Below are 21,819 nucleotides of genomic sequence, written 5' to 3' on the forward strand. Positions count from 1 at the left end.
TGAAGCTGCCGAGTGTAAAATTTCAACAGTTAATTTAATGCATTTTGTTTTCTGAAGCGTTCTTTTTCTTTCCTAACCTTTGTAGCATTAAATTTAACAGCCTTCCAAAAAACATGGTCAGTTTGTGTTTCTTTGCTGTTTATAACCTTTGAGGTGCTTAAGTTTTGCAATCTTACTTTCACAGGAAAGGCCTGAGTTCAACGCTCAATAGCTATTACCATGAGGCAGACAGTGTATTAACCAATCAGGTAAGATGGGAGCATGTGAAACAGCCTGTTGTGTGCAGCAAATTAGTTAATTTCAAGTAACAATCCAATTGGAAAAACTTCTCGAAACAACTTGTCTGCTTAATTCATCCATCCTTATTAAGCAAGCACTGCATGCTTCAGGAATAATATGATCTCTGACCCAATGGTCCCTCTAAATGAATGCTTAACAATATAGAGACCCTATAATTGGCATGGACTGATCCATGAATTAGATGATTAAATCACTAGAAGATAGTCAGGTCTAAATTAATTCAGCACAATGAAGGCAGAGAAGTGGGATGATATTTTTTTAAACGATGTACTGCTAGTTTGGACTGCAATCTGTTCTTTGCATATTATGTTGTATTTGGCTTTTTGCATAAGTGAACACCATTTATCGACAGTTAAGCAGCACATTTGGAGCATATGGGCTGAAGTGTTATATAACATGGAACTTATAGCTCATCTACAAGAATAAATGCCATGAGGGAATAATTATCTGTCCATGTCTGGGAGCGATTTATGCTTTCTCAATTCAGGCTGGAATGGGCACTCTAATGAAAACAAGTCAGTGTTGCATTCTATTCACATATTTGTTTCTCCTTATTGTGCCATATTTCTATAAAGTGAGAGTTGGCTTATCATGGTAATGCATTGAGTTTACAGGTTCTATTCATTCATGGGATGTTGGTGACACTGAGCAGGGTAGCACAGTAGCTCGCGTTGCTGCCTCATAGCACCAGGGACCTGGGTTCAATTCCACCCTCAGGTGACTGTGTGGAGTTTGTACATTCTCCCTGTGTCTGTGTGAGTTTCCTCCAGGTACTCTGGTTTCCTCCCACAGTCCAAAGATGTGCAGATTAGGTGGATTGGCTGAGGTAAATTGCCCATAGTGTTCAGGGGTCTGTAGATTAGGTGGGTTATAGGGGGATGGGCCTGGGTGGGATGCTCCAAGGGTCAGTGTTGACTTGTTGGGCTGAAGGGCCTGTTTCCACACTGTAGGGATTCGATCCTATTCTACAAGCTGTCCATCCCTAATTGGCCATGAGAATATAGTAATGAGTACCATGTCCTTTAAAATGTAATTTTTGGGCGCTGTTATAAGAAAATATTTTATGTTATTTTACACAGCAATTGTGCAATCATACACTCACTACATTATCATGGGGAGCACATTCAAAGACATTCAGTATCTGTTTGAGTGACCTGGCATCTGGAACGGGAGGGATTCACCTGAAAGACACCCATTTCCATGGTTACTGATGGGTTTCCCTTCCCCCATAACCACTACCCAATGATTTCCACCCCCGCCCCCCATTGTCAGTCACCTCTGGCCAGAGATCCAACAATATTGGAACATGGTTGTAGTTGTAACAGCAAGAGTGATCGCCCCTATGGTAATCATGCCATTCATAAGGGAGTTGCAAAATATTGAAAAAAAAGCACAGCACAAACTGACGGTTTGGGGTGAATTCCTTGCCAACACTAATGGCATTCTCTCCCTCCTGGACAGAGGAATCATGACCAATCAGTTTAAACTCAATGTCTTCGCAATATCGCCTTCATCCAGTCATTACAAAACAAAACTGATTTTGCACAGTCTTTTTTCCTCACTCTCACCTAACACAGATATATCAAAATATTAGTGTAAAATTGACAAATCTTTGCTTGCAATTGTCTTTGAGCTCCTTATTGCAACACAGGTCCTCAGTGTGTATTCACCGTGAGATGGGCAGCAGGCTGAGGGCAAATAGAGGAAGTGAGGGAAATCACAGGATTACTCAGAGATAATAGGAACTGCAGGTGCTGGAGAATTTGAGACAACAAGAAAGGTTAGGGAGGCTTGGGGACTGCTTCGCAGAACACCTACGCTCAGTTTGCACCAAACAACTGCACCTCTCAGTCATGAACCATTTTAACTCCCACTTCCTCAGACGACATGTCCATCCTGGGCCTCCTGCAGTGCCACAACGATGTCACCTGAAGGTTGCAGGAACAGCAACTCATATTCCGCTTGGGAACCCTGCAGCCCAATGGTATCAATGTGGTCTTCACAAGCTTCAATATCTCCCCTCCCCCACCGCATCCCAAAACCAGCCCAACTCGTCCCCGCCTCCCTAACCTGTCCTTCTCCCGCCTGTCCCCTCCTCCCAGCTCAAGCCCCACCCCCATCTCCTACCTACAAGCCTCATCTCGCCCCCTTGACCTGTCCGTCCTCCCTGGACTGACCTATTTCCTCCCTAACTTCCCACCTACACTCACCTTTACAGGCTCAATTCCCACCTCTTTGACCTGTCTGTCTCCTCTCCACCTATCTTCTCCTCTATCCATCTTCTATCCACCTCCCCCTCGCTCACTATTTTATTTCAGAACCCCCTTCCACTCCCCCATTTCTGACGAAGGGTCTAGGCCTGAAACGTCAGCTTTCCTGCTCCTCTGACGCTGCTTGGCCTGCTGTGTTCATCCAGCTTTACACCTTGTTATCTTATAGGAAAACTCAGACTCCTTTTCCTCCTGGCTGGCTGAACAGTAGCATTTTAATAGTCCTGGAACTAACCACCAGAGAGTGATGTGTGATGATGAGAGACCTAAAGGTCATTTGAAGGATTTGATTGATGCCTTACACATGTTTGGTCTGTTCTTTATTGCCACAGTGTACTGCAAAAAAAAGCCATACCTGTCGGGAAAGTCTAGTGGATGGCTCCTGGGTGATAGAGAGCATGTCTTGATTGACAATCTCCTTACTCTGATTGCTTTTATGCAGAAGCTGCCTGAATGAGTTTGTACGTTGCAGCTTAAAAGCAGACAGCTCTGTTGTTATTGAGTGGAATACGCAGAGTTGGTTCGACATCCCTTTTGATTCACCAAGGCAATTGCAAACATGAAGCAGCAGCAAAATTGCTCTTCAAGGTGGTCTGAATGACAATTATACATATTTACTCCATTTAAAAACTGTACCTACATGTAGTTTTGAATGTGTTAATGTCAGTACCTGATAACTAATTTAAGATTTATTTGGTGACTTCTGGCTCAAGCATTTCCCTAAATTATTTCTCAATAGACACATAAATCTCTTTAAAATTTGTTGAGAATTTAAATATTTTAATATTCTAGTGAATCGTTTTATTTCTTTAATAAGCAAAGGCTGGGTATCAGAGTGTGTTACCATTCAAAGTTCCCTGCTGAGATGAATGATTGTGGTTGGAAGTGGAATCTATTTGGAGACTCGGAACTCAGTTCTCGATACATTCTGTGGGAACAATCTCAGGAAGATGGTGTGAGAGGCTGTGCTAAAGGCTTGCTAAATAACCAAACTGTTAAGTAAACATGTGGCACAAACCAAGTTACTGCCCTTCATTCTTAGCCAGCATGCAGGTATGGATGTAATTTTGAAGATTGGAATCTGGCCAGGATCAGCTCTATTTATGTGGAGCAATAACACTATTGTGTGTGTCAATTCAAGCCATTACAGCATTGACAGCTGTGCTCTTACCTTACCTTACTAACTGTGTTGGCATATAGGCAATCTGACTAAAACCTCCCAGCGCATTTTGCACTCTTTCTTCAATCTGTGTTCATAGGCATCACAGAAAATCAAGTCCTTAAAATGTTCGTATTAATTTCCTCCGTTGATAATTTTAAAAGGGGTGTGTTAAGTTGGATACTTATTTGAAAGAGAAAAGATTCTGTAATGTGATCAATGAGTGAGGGAGTGGGACTGACTGGTTTACTCTTTGAAATAAGCAACACAAACTCAATGGGCCAAACAGCTCCTAATATGCTACATTTATGGTATGATTCCATAATTAAAATGTTTGAGGGACAATGCCACATAAACATACATCCTCTAATATAACACAGTTGCCTGCGACGTTTTGAGTTCGGCAATCAAAGTGTTCCATTATCCAGAGTGCCTTCAGCTATGATGAACACTAAATGTGACTGTGTAAATACTCAATCACATGAAAGCCTAGATAAGCTCCTGAGGAAGCACTGGAATGATTCAGAAAAGAGTGTAAGGAAGGAGGTCCCACAGGGAACCTGTTTCAATGGGCTTTTCTTGGTCCACCTACTTGTCAGTTGTGAGGCGTGCACTTCATGAAACTTGTGGCAACCTTTGCTCCGAGAAGACGCGTTACCAAAGTTTCTCTTCTGCTTTCTCACAGAAAAGCACACGTCGTCTGGTCGAGGCGGTTAAAGCCATTTGTTATATGCTTTCATCAGTGGAGACAAAGGAAATAACCAACGCCATTCAACAGCTGCAGTTGGTTGCTCAACAGCAGCAAGAGGTACAGTCTGAATCAAAACATTGGAGAGCTCAGTAGTCCATGTGCTTTGATGCAGCTAGGTCTGACACTGGACTGGATCAAATCATAAGCTAGAAGCCAGACTAGGAAACCTCAATACTATTCTATAGACAATATTCTACATTGCAAGCCCAATTCTTCAAAATTAATACATTATTCTCCAAAATGAATATTCCTTTTGGTATCTAGCTCAAGATATCAAATCTCTTGGCTAATTAAAAACAGTTATGTCTTTGGTACTGCCCAGTTACTGATACCATTAATGCTCATTTCTTTTAGTCAAGTCAACCCTCAAATAGGCCACATTTGACTGTTCAGCTTGTATCAATATCATAGTGTTTTGACAATACAAAGAGAGGGAGGCCATTTGGCCCATTGAGAACATGCAGTACAGCAATTGACTATAATCCATTCTCCCGTCTGCAGTTGAAAATGTTTCCCTTTCATAGTTGGAATTGGACTAATTAAAATCCATAGGTCAGTGAAAAGACCTGACAATTTCTGGACAAATAGAAAACATATCACATTTGTCTAGCCAGAGGGCAATTTTAGAATCTCATGTGATTTTTAGACTGAACTTTAGTTTTTACTCATATAAAACATGACTTCTTTACTGTACAACCTGATGGATATCTGACAGAAACTCTTCAGTCTATCATCCAGGATCGGTCTGGTTTCAGTAGATAGTCTAAGTAATCAAGACATATGTCTACAAGCTGTCAACATATCACATAGTACTGTAGTTTTCAAAATGACAGCAGCTTCTGCACACATGCATCCTCACTACAGCCTCTGCAATGGAATCAACCCACTGCAAGTAATGTGTGTATGCTCAATAGCAGGCTTTAACTCATTGTATGCTGATGTTCCATTCTGAGCTGTTCACCTGAGCAGGTTTCGTCAGTAGATTGTGCCATTGTTTTCTCTTGTAGGTGTTGCAATATCAACTATTACCAGCTCATGGTTGGGGTAGTTACCTGCCACTGTTCTTAACTGGATCAAATGGCCTCATTGGCTTACAGTGGTAGAGTGAAACCAAGAGTGAGTCTTATCAAAAGGAGGCTCTTAGGTTAAACAATATGGAGTTTACTGATGGATAGCACACATTACATTAAGAATTTAGATAATCTTGCTCAGCCTATTAGGAGAACTCTAGGTTTATGTCTGCTCCACACGAGATCCAAACATGTTCTATTTTATCCCATGTTACATCTTCAGATAGGATGGAACTTAATGAAGTCTCCAACTTGAACCTTTCTAGAAAGAATTTTTTGTACGACGTCTTCCTGCCTGCTTTTTTCATATTGTTCACATTTATACATTCAGGCACATTATTACATTATTATACATTTCTACTACCCCAGCTCCCTGTAAGTTTCTGAATTTACAAATTCAAGAAGTCTGAAGGTTTCACTAGTTTTTTTAGAATGTATTCTCTTTTGGTTTAGAAGATTGGTGGGTTTTTAACTGAAGTACTGTTGGCTTTCATTCTGCTCCGGATCCAATGTGGGCAAAGTCTCCCTGTACCAGAGGGTCTTTCACCTCTTGAATGCTCCTCACTGAGAATGTTGCTCCTGCTAAGTCAAATGATGTATTTATTACCTTATCTAAAGGACCCTTAATCTCCTGAATGCCTTCCCTGTTGAATCGGCCCCATAACAGTAGCCTGAGTTTGACAAATGTGCTACCACTACTCTCTTTCGTTAATTGAGTCTCAGAGTCTAATGGTCTCACAGTGGTAGAGTAAAACCATGCATGGTGGGAAATGGTTCCTATCTCAAATAAGATGTAGTTTATGGCATAAAAGCAATCAGTTTCAAATTGAGCTAGTATGTTAGACATTAGGCAGAACCTTCCCAGCTCCAGAATACCTTCAGCAATGGCAAGGAAGTTGAGAGAATTATGTGAAATGGCCAGTGAGGAGCTTTTTGATGTCTACAGCAAAAGCTCCAATTTTCCAACCAAGTGTTGAAGAGTGAAAAGAGCTACTTGCCTGTGAGTGGCAAGAAGCCAATTTGCATGCATTAACATTATTTGCATCTTCATTATGAAGTAATCTCACTTCATTTCCCATTCACCCACCCAACACATTGAAACTAGACAGTGACAAGACCCCCCACCCCACCGCACCTTGAAAATCAGAGGGATTACCTAGCGACTCCAGCTTACTACCTGCTCCTCTAGCTCTCCATCAGTCACTGACATCTCAGGGTATGCTCTGTGGCTGTGACAATACCCACCACTTTCTTCCGTCAGGATGCCCAGGACAACACCAACAAAGTAGGGTTCCACCATGCCTAAGGGTAATTGACAGGAATCACACTCGGCAGCTGCCACCACTCGACTAGGTGTATGCCTGGGCTTTAAAGATGGTGCCAGAGAGGGGAATCTGTCAGCAGTACTTCCACTGAGTAGGGGAACACAACAAGGAGGCCACCACAGGAACAAGGTGCAAAGGAAATGAAGTGAGTTTGGGAAGATAGCATAAAACGTACCAAGGCCCACGGATAGAAACCCTTCATTAAACTTGTCAAAATTGACACTTTGCTGATTTCTGGTAAAATTTATTCCCTGCTACTAAGCTTAAGTAGAAACCTTTGGATGGAGGGTTTCAGTGCTCAGGATCAAAACCTTTCTGCCTTTTACCATCCAACTGCTTATGATGTCACCAGATTGGGTGGAGCGTCATGTAGTTTCCAACACTAACCCTTTCGGAACCATTACCTTACAAAACCCTTCTGCTGTCAGCAGGAGCGCAGGGAGGCTGATCCCTATTTTACCTCAGCTATAACAAGTATCAAACCCACACTGTTGGCATTATTCTGAATTCTGCCTCCCTCCTAAAAACCAAACAACATGAGGGGAACTAAATGACAGTTCTTTGGGAGATGACACAACGAACACAATATCAGGAGAGATTCAATAAAATTAAATTGTTATTGTGGAATTTACAAGCTTGTGAGAGATACAGTGATGTAGAGGAAGCAAAAAGTTTCATTTTGCAAAACCATTCTCCCAATATGGATAGTCAGAAAATAATCGCAGAAAACCATGAGGTCGATATTACTCTGTGTGATGTCTTGAGTTTGCAGTTCTGCGCTCTATGCTCCTGTGTTACTTCTGGTATGTTAATTAAGGGACTCATGTCAACACAGCAAGCTGACTGCAAATTTCCCAAAGTACCTCCACCAAAGATTTAAATACAGTTAAAAATGATCCTTCATAATTTACAACAATTGAAAACATCAGATAGCAAAAAAAACCTTCAAAGGTTATAGCGATCACTTTTCAAAATTGCCCCATGAATACATTCATTTGAAGATGACATCTTCACTTTTACCCTATTGAGCCATTCAGGAAGCTGACAAAATTCACTCAGGCAGCATTGACCCTGATAATTACAGGAAATCACAGAGAGCTTTGGCAGATAGACATTTGGAAGTCACTATGCAAGAGCAAAGCAATCCTTTCATCAGAGGCTTAGCCTTATTGTTCAGAGAATAGACAATTTTCAATAAACTACATCTAATTTTACAAAAGTATCAGAGATAATGGGAACTGCAGATGCTGGAGAATTCCAAGACAATAAAATGTGAGGCTGGATGAACACAGCAGGCCAAGCAGCATATCAGGAGCACAAAAGCTGACATTTCGGGCCTAGACCCTTCATCTCTGATGAAGGGTCTAGGCCCGAAATGTCAGCTTTTGTGCTCCTGAGATGCTGCTTGGCCTGCTGTGTTCATCCAGCCTCACATTTTGTTATCTTGGAATTCTCCAGCATCTGCAGTTCCCATTATCTCTGATGAAGGGTCTAGGCCCGAAACGTCAGCTTTTGTGCTCCTGAGACGCTGCTTGGCCTGCTGTGTTCATCCAGCCTCACATTTTATTATCTTCTAATTTTACAAAAAATCTTTTACACACCAAATGCAGAAATTGGGGTGAAAGGTGCTAAGCACCGTGCAGATATTTTTTAAGCATCCTGTTTAGGCATATTATGATACACCTGTGGAGCAGGTGGAACTTGAATCAAGGTCTTCTAGCCATTAGGTAGGGACACTAGCAGTGCACAACAACAGTCCCTTTGCAGTGTCGATAACACTGCTGGATGAACACAACAGGCCAAGCAGCATCGGAGGAGCAGGAAACCTGATGAAGAAGGGTCTGGACCCTTCTGAAGAAGGGTCCAAACCCAAAACATCAGCCTTCCTGCTCCTCCAATGCTGCTTGGCCTGCTGTGTTCATCCAGCTCTACACCTTGTTATCTCAGATTCTCCAGCATCTTCACTTCCTACTGGCTCTTTGCAATTTGCCTGGTGTGATGTGCAATTGAAATCACATGCACTGAATCAACCCCAGTCAAAATATCAACAAGCGTTTGAATAGTGGCTTGCTCAGGCCTTGCGTAGAGCTTACCCACAGTGCCTCCCAGGGTCAAATGGCAAGCTGACATTTCTTATCCAGGTTGCAGCTGGTCAACGTGCTGGAGAGTGGTGTGTGTGTGTGTGTGTGTGGTGTCATTCTCCAGCAAGAAAATAGCATTAGGACAGAAATGTAGAGGCAGAATCAGAGCAGAAAAAAATTCAACGCAGGAATAGCAAATCTATCCATTAACCTACTTCTAAATCAACTTCACTTTCCTACCTGATCAAAAACATTTATTGATATTATTCAGTCAGTCAACAATTCAGCAGCTACAACCTTTGCCAATTGAAGAACCTCAGTCTGGCACTGATTAAAGAATTGTATACTCAGTGCAGTCACACGAACATATGAATTAGGAGTGAGGGTAGGCTATTCTGTCCTTTGCGCCTGATTCACTATTCAATAAGATCATGGGTGAATGACTGAACCCCTAAACCTTGTTCTGGACTCTCCAGCCGAGAAAAACAATCACTGCTCATGTACCCTGTCAAGCCCTATCGGGAAAGTTATTCATTTCAATGAGGTCACCTCTCATTGTCCACAATTCTGAAGAATTTGGGCTTATTTTAACCAATCTACCCTCATAGGACAGTCCCCTCACCTCCAAATAGAGTCACAGAGTTGGACAGTGCAAAAACTGACCATTTGGTCCAGCTCATCCATGGCAACCAGATATCCTAGATTAATCTACTCCCACTTGCTAGCATTTGGCCCATATCTGTCTAAGCACTTCCTCTTCGTGTACCCATCCAGATGCCTTTTAAATGTTGTAATAGTACCAGACACCACCACCACTTCTGGCAGGTCATTCAGTATACGTACCATCCTCTGTGTGAAAAAGTTGCCACTTTGTTCCTTTTTATATCTTGCCCCTCTCACTTTAAATTCAAGCCTTCTAGTTTTGGACTCCCTAACCTGGGAAAAAGACCATGGCTATTACCCTATCCATGCCCTTCCATTAATTTTATAAACTTCTATAAGGTCGCCTCTCAGCACCTAACACACCAGGGAAAATAGCCCCAGCCTAATCAGCCTCTCCTTATAGTTCAAATCCTCCAGTCCTGGCAACCTGCTTGTAAATGGGCAGCACAGTGGCTCAGTGTTTAGCACTGCAGCCTCACAGCACCAGGGACCCAGGTTCGATTCCAGCCTCGAGTGACTGTCTGTGTGGAGTTTGCACATTCTCCCCGTGTCTGCGTGGGTTTCCTCCGGGTGCTCCGGCTTCCTCCCACAGTCCAAAGATGTGCAGGTTAGGTGGATCGGCCATGCTAAATTGCCCGTAGTGTTCAGGGGCGTGTGGGCTATAGGGGGAGGGGTCTGGGTAGGATGCTTCAAGGGGCAGTGTGGACTTGTAGGGCTGAAGGGCCAGTTTCCACACTGTAGGGAATCTAATCTAATCAAAATCTTTCAAGTCTCACAACATCTTTCCTATAGCAAATAGAATAAGAAGAAAAGCTGTGAATCTTAAATGGAACAAATACTTAAACAAGCTCTTCATCATACAATGTGTTATTTTGCAAATACCTCTGCAAGGACCCAGCAAAATGCCCTGCGCTCAACTCTGCCTCACCAAGGAGGAGACAATTTTTAAAAGGTACACATTAACTCAGCTTGCAGGATGGGTTATGAATAAATCGCTCAACTTCTCTGATAATACATTGTTTCCCTTGGGTGTCCAGTGAGCCAAGAAAATAAAATGGCTTCAGAGATAGCAGGAACTGCAGATGCTGGAGAATCAGAGATTACAAGGTGTAGAGCTGGATGAACAAAGCAGGCCAAGCAGCCTCACAGGGGCAGGAAAGCTGACGTTTCAGGCCTAGGCCCTTCTTCAGGAATGGTTTCAGCTTTCCTGCTCCTATGAGGCTGCTTGGCCTGCTGTGTTCATCCAGCTCTACACCTTGTTATCTCAAAATAAAATGGCTGACTGGCAAAACGGTAAAGTTATGGCTGGGTTTGTGGTCAGTGTCACCACTAGGTGGAGCACTACATGCACATGTAAAATCAGAGCAAGGAATCCCTTGGGTTCCCACAAGTTATCGTCAGTCGGCAATCAATTCTGCAATTTTTAAACTGAGGTCCTAAATGAATTATTACTCATGGCTTTCTTCCAGAGTACAATATCAAAGCCTCTGAAATACATTCACCATCATCACCTCATCTTATTAATTCAACCACCTCACTATTTAGTCATTTGTTTGCTGCTGTTTTTAAACACAAAGTCTGCACGGTGATATGAAATGCATGTTTCTTTCTGACGCCATTTCACTAATTCTTGTGACACAATATAATCAACAAATGCAGACCACCCCGCAATATGCTTATGTCTTTATTTTAATATTTTAGCGGCTCGTAACAACCAATTAATAGTTTGCTACAATGTGTTAATGTGCAGCTCGAGTTCAGTGTTTTCAAGTTTAATTACAGACAAAAAATGTTTTAAAATCAATGCACATAGGGAAGATCATGACTTCAAAACTCTTCTCCTGCTCTTTGATGTTGCCCCTGAGCATGCACAGATGGATAGCAGTAGCCATTTATAATAGGAAGCCCATGTCCTGCATTGGCAACATACAATATGTTCATTTACAGCAATTCATGGGAAACATAAAACCTAACTGGGACAATTTCCTGAATTTGTGTCACTGCCATAGTTATTTTTCTGAAAGAAAGCAGATTGGAGGCATGGATTCGCTTGCAATTAGGAATGGGAACCTGAAAACAGCACGCTACCATATGCAGCCAAAACGTGAATCTCTCAGCAACAACACAGTGACATCAAGTGTCGTGTTGTGTGTGCAGTCAAAACTCACCACGTGATAGGTTTGCTGCTTCTGTCCTCTTTGCATGTTACAACGATGGAGCCTGTTTGGTCCGGTGTAGTCAAAGCAAACCGCTTCCTGGTGTAACTAGAAGAATCACTTGTAATTATCAAAATATTGGCAGCAACTAGTTGCAAGTTATTGAAGACCATAAGATGTCAGAGCAGAGCTGGGCCACAGCCCATCGGGTCTGCTCCATCATTCAATGAGTTCATGGCTGATCTGCTAAACCTCAACTTCACTTTCTTGCCTTTTCCCTGTAATCTTTGGTTCCTTTACTGATTAAAAAAAAGTCATCTATTTCACTCTTGAACATAATTAATTGCCAACCTCAACACCCCTCTGTAGTAAAAAAAATTCTGCACATTTACTATCCTCTGAGAGAAGAAATTCCTCCTCATCTCTATCTTAAACATGCAGCTTCTTATTCTGAGATAATGCCCTCTGGTTCTCAACTCCTCCAAGGAAATCAACCTTCCTACATTGAGACTGTCAAGTCTCCTAAAAATCATATGTGTTTGAATAAGTTCACCTCGAATTCTTATAAACTCCATTAATACAAATAGATATCGTCATAGAAGCTTTGCGGAAGACCTGGATGGTAGGGAGTACTCCTCCAAAGATCTTCAGCTTTTCCACCCCAAATCCAAGTGGATCATCAATGTAGGTGGTGCTTATGGCACTCCACAGAATTAATGTTTTCAGAACCTTATAAAATAGATCCTAACGAGCAAATTAACCCCATTCCTACATGTTTAGGTAGCTCACCAAAGCAGTAAAATACTAGCGTCCACAAATGTTTACTACAAGATTGCCCAAGCTTTAGTGGACATGCCAACTTGAGTGATTTGGTCAGAAGGTCAGTGGACCATGTTCCACTCCAGAATTTTACCCATCACCCCCCACACACAGTGTATTACTGTAGGAGCTATCATCCTTCCCAAGAGATGTCAGCTGTCAGGGAAAAGATTTGATCATATCGTTTGCGGCAAGGTAAGCAATTTGCCTAGTGTCCTGGACATAATTTCCCTCCCCAAAGCAATGCGATGGTTGCCCTTTATAGTTCCTTGCGCTCACCGTGGGGCAGAATCTTGTTTGTTCCCTGATGGTGAGCTCAATGGTGGCAGAGCATTTAACCAAGTTGGAGGGTGACTTGTGGTAGCTCTGTGACCTTCCCGCATCCACCCTGATTAAGAACATGTAAGTAGGGCCATGGACAGGGTCCTCACCTCATTGCCAATTAGGGCCCTCAAGTGGACAATTATTATCCACTTAATGGCTTTATTCACTACCACTGACATTAAGCCTCGTGGGAGAGAGTTCGGCACATGTGAAAAACAGCAAGCAAACTTGTGAAAGTTATTAGTAGGTTATCAGAGGGAAGGGCTTATTCAAAGACACTCAGCACTTGTCGAATGGATGTGGCATTAGGAAAGAGTGGATCTCACGGAGTGAGAGCCTTCTGCCATTGGTGCTGGACTCCTTCTAAATCCTGATCCTCCCCTCCTGCCATCACTGACCTCTAGCCTGCAATCCTTTTAATTGGAGCTATCAGCACATCATTGACTGACTGGTTCCAGCAAGAAGGATTTTAGCCCCCTGAGATCCATGATTGCAGGGGATGACCTGCTGTTGACTTTTCAAGTGCCTGATTGGTCGTCTGTACAAGCAGAGACATCGAGCTCTCCTCATCTCTCCAACCAGTGGTAAGTCCCCCATTGTCTCCATCCAGCGACCTCATCCAGTGCTTCGGGGGCATGCTGAAAGATATGACAAAATGTAATATTCACAGAATTCTTCCCTAGAATCTTTATTATCCTGTAAACATTTACTCCTGTAAACAAACAAAAAGATTAAACTGCCTTAAGTCATAAGCTGTTTCATTTTTAAGGTGTCAGGTTTGAAAATGTTAAAGCTGAGGAGTCTAATAATTACCACTCAGTCTGAGGGGATCATATAAACTTAGGTGGCACAATGGCTCTTGATCTTAAATGAGATGGATGTAAATTTAAACCTAATCCCTCATAGCCTTAGTAATAACTTCTAACATACCAATGCAACTTCTACCTGATTGCTATGATGCAGGAACCTGCAGCTTTCTTTATATAAGAGGCTCTTCTTGATAGATAATGAAGTGGCTTTCCTCTACTATACCGAAATAGATAGGTTCTTTAGATTCCAATCTAACAGGAGGATGATGGCCGCAGATCCAACTGATGTATCTTTCACCAAGGTAACTGTAGTAAGAATCCATCATACAACATGATGAGCAATAGTGTAGATTCCATTGAGTTTTAGAGTCATAGAGACATGCAGCTGAGAAGCAAACCTTTTGGACCAACTTGTCCATGCTGGCCAGATAGCTTAAATAAATCTATTCCCATGTGCCGGCAATTAGTCCATATCCCGCTAAACCCTTCCTATTCATATAGCCATCGAGATGCATTTTAAATGGTATAACTGTACCAGGCTCCACCATTCCTCTCACACCCCATTCCATACACACACTGCCCTCTGCATGAAAACGTTGCCCTTTAGGTCCCTTTTAACTCTTTCCCCAACTCACCTTAAACCTTTGCCCTCTAGTTTTGGACACCCCTCTCCTCAGCAAAAGACATTGTCTATTTACCTTATTCAGGCCCATCATGATTTTACAAACCTGTATAAGGTCACCCCTCAGCCTCTGACACTCCAGAGAAAACAGCCCCAGCCTATTCAGTCTCTTTCTACAGCTCAAACCCTGCAACCCTGGCAACATCCTTGTAAATGAACCTCTTTGAAAAAGTCTTTATGTGCAGCCTTTAGAAGGCTGGAAATGCTGAACCCTGGAAAAGTCTGCCAAAGAGCAACTTGTTGCAAGGTTCAACAAGACGGAATTTGCAAGCAATGCAAGCAATGGCAAAAAGCATTTCAGTCCTGGTAAAAGAAGTGCAGAAGCAAGTGTGAGCAAGAAAATACATGGAGCTAGGATATTTAGGATTGCAGCGTGAGGCAATGAACGGAGGGAGTAGACTTGAGTCAAGATTCAGCCAGAGAGTGTGAAATCCCCAGATGAACAAGGGGAAGCTATAGTATAGTTACAGGATAAGAAAACCAGAAGTAGACAGAGTATTTTCAGCTCAACATAAACAGATGGATGCCATGATACACCGCTACATAGTCAAAGGCCACAGAAGTAATCTTAAAATGAGGCTGCAGTACCAGAGAAGATTTAAAACCAGAATTATGACAATAATGTGGAAATTTCAAAACCTAAACTAACAAAGAATAAAGAAGAAGTAAGTGGAAAGACTAGTGAGACTGCAGAAGAAGGCAGGAGGTAGGTTATTTAAACCTGAGGAAAGTTGGGAAGAATTTATTCTTCAGAAGAAAGGTCTAGGCCTGAAATGTCAGCGTTCCTGCTCTTCTGATGCTGCTTGGCCTACTGTGTTCATCCAGCCCTATACCTTGTTATCTCATTTGGTGAGTGAAGCAGGACTCCAAGAGGAACAAAGGCTGACCCCCAAAGGAGAGGATCAACCTTATCATAAGAGATCAGCAGAATCTTTTGAGTGTCTGAGGTACAAAAGAATTTAAGTCCTCGCATGACAGTAGGCCAGACAGCAGTTACTAAGAATCAATGTCAATGTTGTGGATCAAAGAAATCTCACAGGCATAAGTAGTGCCCAGCTACTAAAAAAAAGCTTCATCAGTTAAAAATAAAAGTAGGTCAATTCCAAAAGATATGTAGAAATAGGGCACAATTACAAAGGACAAAATGTCAAATAAATGCATACATCCAAAAGCAATCAATGAGGTCGAACAGGCTACAGTAGAAGAAAAAGCACAGGTATTTCTAGAAGAAATACACTGTTTACAGCCCACAACAATGCAATTATATGGTCCAGTAGTTAAAACTTCAATGATTCAAGGTATGCTGCAAACAACTCTGTAACACAGGGGCTGTCAGATAAATAGAAAAGATATTTGTACTTCACAATAAAGAATTCTCACTCTTGAGCATGAATGCATATTTTCACTGCAATATTCTTCAAATGACAGAAAGAGATACTAATACTAGTTACTGTCAATAGACAACTGGCAAAGAAGCATCTTATCATGCTATAACTGTTCAAGGAAATTTGGAAGCACAGACCAAAGAAATGTTAAACAGTGAACAACCGGTCAAGAGATGACCGGATGACACTTTCCTAGCATTCCCTAGACTGATGGAAGAATCCAAAACGAGCACATAACACACTGACATTAGCTGTGTTGACATAAAAGAATTATTTCATATAGTCAACAGGATAGAAATGCGCAATTATATGGGGTTAGCAGTAACATTTTCCATTCATCAGCAGAAGACAAGACTCAGCAAAGTTTGTGAGGAGTCACAAAGGACGAGAAAGCTAATGAGCACACTTCAGCTGACTGTTGTTTACTGAATTCATTCAGTTGGAAACAGACTAGGAAACAAGTTATGGCAGACTCTAATCTGATGTCAGGTTTAAGTAGGTGTGATGCTGGATGAACACAGTGGGCCAAGCAGCATCAGAGGAGTAGGAAAGCTCGACGTTTCGGGTGGGGACCCTTCTTCAGACCTATCTCAGATTCTCCAGCATCGGCAGTTACTGCTAGCTCAGGTTTAAATAGGCAAGTTTAAATAGACTAATTTCTTCTTTTTCCAATGAAGAATATTCTGTACCCATGATAGGGGCTATGCCAAGAAAGGAGCAATTTTTCAGCTGTACACCTGGGGAAGTGGACATTTAGTGTTCACCAGTAAAACAACCACCGAGGGCAAAAGAAACTCTCCCACCTGACCAACAAGTTGCAATGCATGATCTATGTGCATCAGCACAGATTTTCCAGCAGTTTGAGAATGAGGATTTGTTTGCGCATGTGGAACATGGGTGCATACTGCTCCAGAAAACCCACCACTGTGATGGGATGATAAACCACCATGGATTCAGGACATGGTGAGAAGGTAGTCACCCAGCTCAGAGATCTGGAATACTGCAAAACAGTAAGTGCCTGTTTCAACCGGGAAGCCACCGTCAACAAAAGGACTTCACGAAATTAAAGGTCCCAAGATGTGGGAATACAGCAGTTGCCTGGTTCAACAAGAAAGCTGCCCTCCACAAAGAACATCCATGAGATAAAAGGTCCTCCAGCTTCAACAGAATTTAGAGACCTCACACAAGTTAGGAATAGAATCAAGATCGATAGACTTCAAGCCAAAGATCTAACTAATCTTCCAACTTCTCCAAAGAGAATGTGAACAGGCAGAGTAATAAAACCACCAGACTGACTAAATGTGGGAATTCAGAGACTTGGCTGAGATGGGACAGTGGTAAATGTAACTATATTCATGAATATATGAGTAATGAACACAGGGAAAAAACTTAGAGGAGATATTGTATCATCAGTTTCATGAAGGCAGAAGTCCCACCCTAGGAGAGCTGCTAGCCAGTTAAAGGCTAGCAATGCTCACCCACAGCAGTGCCTCAGATGGTGTCATGGCTGCTGTTAGAAGGAGAACCAGGATTGAGATGATCGAGGAATCAGCTAAGTGAATTGGCGGTGGTGTGGGGGCAGTAAGCTTTCTGCAGTTGGTGGTCACAAGAAAACAGTTGGGGGGTGTTAATGAATCAAGATCAAAGGCAGGAGGTCATATGTCAGCAGTCATCTACCTTACTTAAATGTATACCCTCAATCATACATAAATTAGTGCAGATGGAGGGTCTCCATTGTCAGGTGAGCCCTCTCTTATTTATCCTTCCTGGACCTGAGATAATTGCAACCCAGACAGGAATAAGCCCTGCTGAGATCTTTAAGTAGACATGCATTAACCCCTTAAGGGTCTCACCTGTGTGCAGAGTCAGAACGCCACACATTATCCGACTGGTTCAGAAGGTAACTCCATCGGTAGTAGAAAGACAGTGGGTTCCTGGGGCACCGCTATTCCAACTAATTATGTTCATACTTCCAGGACTGCCACCTCCAATATCAGAATGTTCTGCTCTGCATTAACAATTAAGCATCCTGATTTCTCATGTCTGATATTTCTTTAACTGTTGAACAAAAGTGCTCAAAAAATTATTTCTAAAGAAAGGTTTTGCCCCAGTGATTTTCCTATTGGTTTGCTCACAACAGATTCATGTAGCTGTCTGGAAGGGAATCCTGAAGTCCTTACTGACACACGGAATCTCAACTAAGAGTCATTCTCATCATTCTTGAGTGTTGTCTAGTTCTATTCCCTGGAGTTACACGGTGGATAAGTTGACATTAAAATGCCATTCCCATTCATCAACCAGTGGTTATTGTAGTTTCTGATGTAGTTTTACACAGTAAAGTCAATGATTAGAGGTCTTGGGGCCGAAACGATCTCAACCTATTATCAAATTTTAAATGGGTAAGAAGCCCAACTTGCTGGCTTGGAGCCGGGCGTGGAATGCGAGTGCCTAGTGGGCCACTTTTGGTAAGCAGAACTGGCGCTGCGGAATAATAGATGCATGCCTAAAAAGTATGTTAATAATGAACAAGAGGTTCAAAATTAAACAATCTCCCGCTCGTGGTTGTCTGATGCACTTAACAGGCCAGTTAACTATGCAAGCTGTCAAAATGGCAGCTCATTCTCGGTCTGAATATCTCACATTGGCCACTAGATGGTGACCTACCATTGACTGACATAGACTGGCAATCACTGATATCTGGGGGGAATGTCATAAGTGGGTGTTCTGTCCAAAACAGCCCCTCACTTGAAAGTAAAACAGAAAACGTTGGGAAAAACAACAGTGGGTGTGGCAGCATCCGCGGAAAGAGAGCACAGTTAATGTTTCGGGTCTGGTGACCTTTTGTCAGAACCTCAGTTAAAAGATTGCAGCCAACATAAAAATCTTAGCCTGGAGTCATGAGGGAAACCTTGTCACGGTAGTCTTGTTTCAACGATAATGGTAAGTGATATTGTCTCCCATCGTCACCAGTATCAACCCCACGACCATGGGGAATTGTCTTGCAGCAGTATTATTGGGAAAAGATGTCCCCTTTCTGCCCCAGTGCAGGATCTTAGGACAAGATAGCAGCCAATTTGGCCCATTGCTGCTGCACCATCTTCTTGCAGGTTGAGGCTCATTTGCCCCCCACCCCGACTCTTTCTCCATTGCCTTACAAGTTGTTTCCTTTTCAAGATTATATCTGATAAATAATCATCAACTCATTATTGATGTTGTCATTGCCAGTCCACGTCGACACTGTTAGACTCAGCGTCTCTGCAAAGCTACAGGAACTGAATTGGGGCGGTGAGGTGAATAGAACATGAGAAACCTGTTCTGACATTCATGTCTGAATTTGCCTGGCCCAGGGCAATCTGCTCGTATTTGACTTTTTCGCATTTGTCATCTTCCTGTCACCTCTCGCGTGTTGTGCATTGATTCCTTGCAACAGGCAGCAGGCAATCCATCCAGAATTGGGTCACGATCTTTGCAGATTCCTATAGTGTTTGAGGAGGATGTTCATGATGTGCTATGAGTTATACATCATACCTGCATCATCCAGTAGGCTCAGGACCAACAGGCTAGACAATTTGTTGGGCTACAGGAGGACAGATTTCAGAGTCAACGTGGCAGCTTTTAAATGGCACCAAAGGGACTTGCTCCTGGGTGAAGTTGAAGTAGTTTTTTAAAGCCTGCTACACCAATCTGTAAAGAACAAAATAAACCTTTTTTGCAAAGGGTTTATTGCAAGAAAGTTTTGAATTATTCCAGGCAGAATGAAAAGCATTTCACAGAAACTAATGAGAACACAAAAAGGGAAATGTGTACTCCATGACCATGTGACCTGTGCAGTGACCCTACATGAACCAAAATGGAGCCATACTGCAGATGTCAGTCTACATTGGTGGCCAGGCTGGACAGTGCCAGATTATAGAGATACAACATTCAATTATAGTATCTTTCCCCACAGTCTGAAAACATGGTTAGAGAAAGAACCTAATCCTCGTGTAAGTACATATATACTGTACTATACCAAGGACAGTGCTGACTTGTATTAATATGGCACCTCTAGCATACTAACAGGTCCCAAGGTATGTCACAAGTTGGCTAGCAGACAACAATTAACAGTGAGAGAAAAATGTAGAGAGACTGGGAGAGATAACCAAAGCAATAGATAGATGTTAATGAGTACCTTAAAGGTGGAGAGAAAGCTAAGAAGGTGCAGTAATAGAGATTTCCAGAGTTTAGGGCCCAGACTGCTGAAGGGTTTAGATGCAAACGGTGGGATGAAGATAAAAATATGCAAGCTTTCATGATGGCTTTCAAAGCTATGGAGCAAACTTATCTTTAAACAATCTCTGTGACTGAAACAGAATGTTCAGGAGACTGCCACATGAACAGCAAATGATGATGTGTTTTCATGGGGACTTGTTACATAATTCCCTGGCTGACATGACACTATTGAGTGTCTTCAGAAATCTCTGTAAATGGGTCTAGGCCCGAAACGTCAGCTTTTGTGCTCCTGAGATGCTGCTTGGCCTGCTGTGTTCATCCAGCTCCACACTTTGTTGTCTTGGATTCTCCAGCATTTGCAGTTCCCATTATCTCTGTAAATCACAAGTTGCCTGTTATGAGGACACCTGGTAACACTTTGTGTCTGCTCATCATGTGAGTAATCATCCTCTTTTCCCCAACTCTACAGGGGTGTAATCTGCTTGAGTGTCGAATTGAACCTTTTGCCACCCTCCTGACTTGTGTATTTCAGCAATGCGTTGATGTGTGCCACAGATGCTGAAGCAATGTCGTGGTTCGATCCACCTCCTGGCATTGATGCAATTATCTACAAAAATATAAGCCACATTTTCAGAACCTGGGTTAAGCCTGGCTCAGCCTTTAAACTTTCTGAAGTCAAGTTCTATCCTCAACAGCTTGTGTTGTGCAATAACACAGAGCTAATGAGTCCATATGTTATTGGTTGTGATGTTAAATTGAGGCTTAAATCTGCACCTTTTTAACATTCTTCCTTTAAAGTACTCATTTAAGTCTATCCATTTGTTTTTTATTACATCTCCCAAAATCTATTTCCACATCTCTCACTGTTAAATGGTGTTTGATAACCCACTAATGACATAGCTTGGGATCTGTTGAAGATATTATTATATGCCTCTGAAGCATTACAAGCAGTTCACAGATGGATTTATCAGATTAATACCTGAAAAGGGCATGTTGCCTTATGAGGAAAAGCTGGTCAGGCTAGATTTGAATCCAGCGGAGCTTAGAAGAGTAAAAGATGACTTGATTGAAACATTTAAGTTCCTGTGGAAACGTGGACAGGATGGATGTGGAAAAGATGCTTCCTCTTTTAGCAGAATCTAGAATTTGAGCTGACTGTCATAAATAAAGAAGTGGAAAGATTTTTTCTCTTTCAGAGAGCCGTAAGTCTTTGAAGGCCTCTTCCTCAAAATAAAGGCAGAATGTTTCAATATTATTAAGACAGAGATAAATAGGTTCTTGAAAAGCAATGGGGTGAAAGGTTATCAAGGATTGTCAAGAGTATAGAGCTGAGTTAAAAATCAGTTCACTATGGTGGAGCAGATTTGAGAGACTGAGTGGCCTACTCCTGTTCCCAATTCATTGGTTCATATGTTCCCAATAAAGATTATAATATTGTATATCTTCTTCATACAATATGGTGTGCCCCCCACCCACAAGAGGAATATTTAACTATGAATTCCCAGACAGGACATTCTAATGTTTGTGATTAGCTCCAAATTTGCATGTGACCAAAGTTTACATGTACTTCTCCATCTTGGCTTTGTGCCCTGGGTTGTTCTTGAATCATGTTATGTAATTCTGCCCAAGGAAACTAAGGGCCACCACATTAAGAATTATGCTGATGTTGGGTTAAATGCCAACTTCGATATAGACTACTTCCATAAATCACAAGATTTTGCTGCACCAATTCCTGCAGACATCTATGTCTGAGGCTAGAGATAATGGGAACTGCAGATGCTGGAGAATCCAAGATAACAAAGTGTGAAGCTGG

At 42.1% G+C, this 21,819-nt stretch overlaps 1 protein-coding gene across 1 annotated transcript in view; it reads left to right on the forward strand.

Moving 5' to 3' along the window:
• LOC125463064 (phosphatidylinositol 4-phosphate 3-kinase C2 domain-containing subunit beta-like) overlaps positions 1–21,819 on the forward strand; it is a 193,051-nt gene that overhangs the window by 48,781 nt on the left and 122,451 nt on the right. The window contains exons 8-9 of the mRNA XM_048553723.2: positions 185–248; positions 4,415–4,537. Of these exons, the coding sequence (XP_048409680.2) occupies positions 185–248; positions 4,415–4,537 (187 nt within the window). The remainder of the gene's footprint in view (positions 1–184; positions 249–4,414; positions 4,538–21,819) is intronic.

Source organism: Stegostoma tigrinum, chromosome 25, assembly GCF_030684315.1.
Source record: "Stegostoma tigrinum isolate sSteTig4 chromosome 25, sSteTig4.hap1, whole genome shotgun sequence".
Classification (NCBI taxonomy): Eukaryota; Metazoa; Chordata; class Chondrichthyes; order Orectolobiformes; family Stegostomatidae; genus Stegostoma; species Stegostoma tigrinum.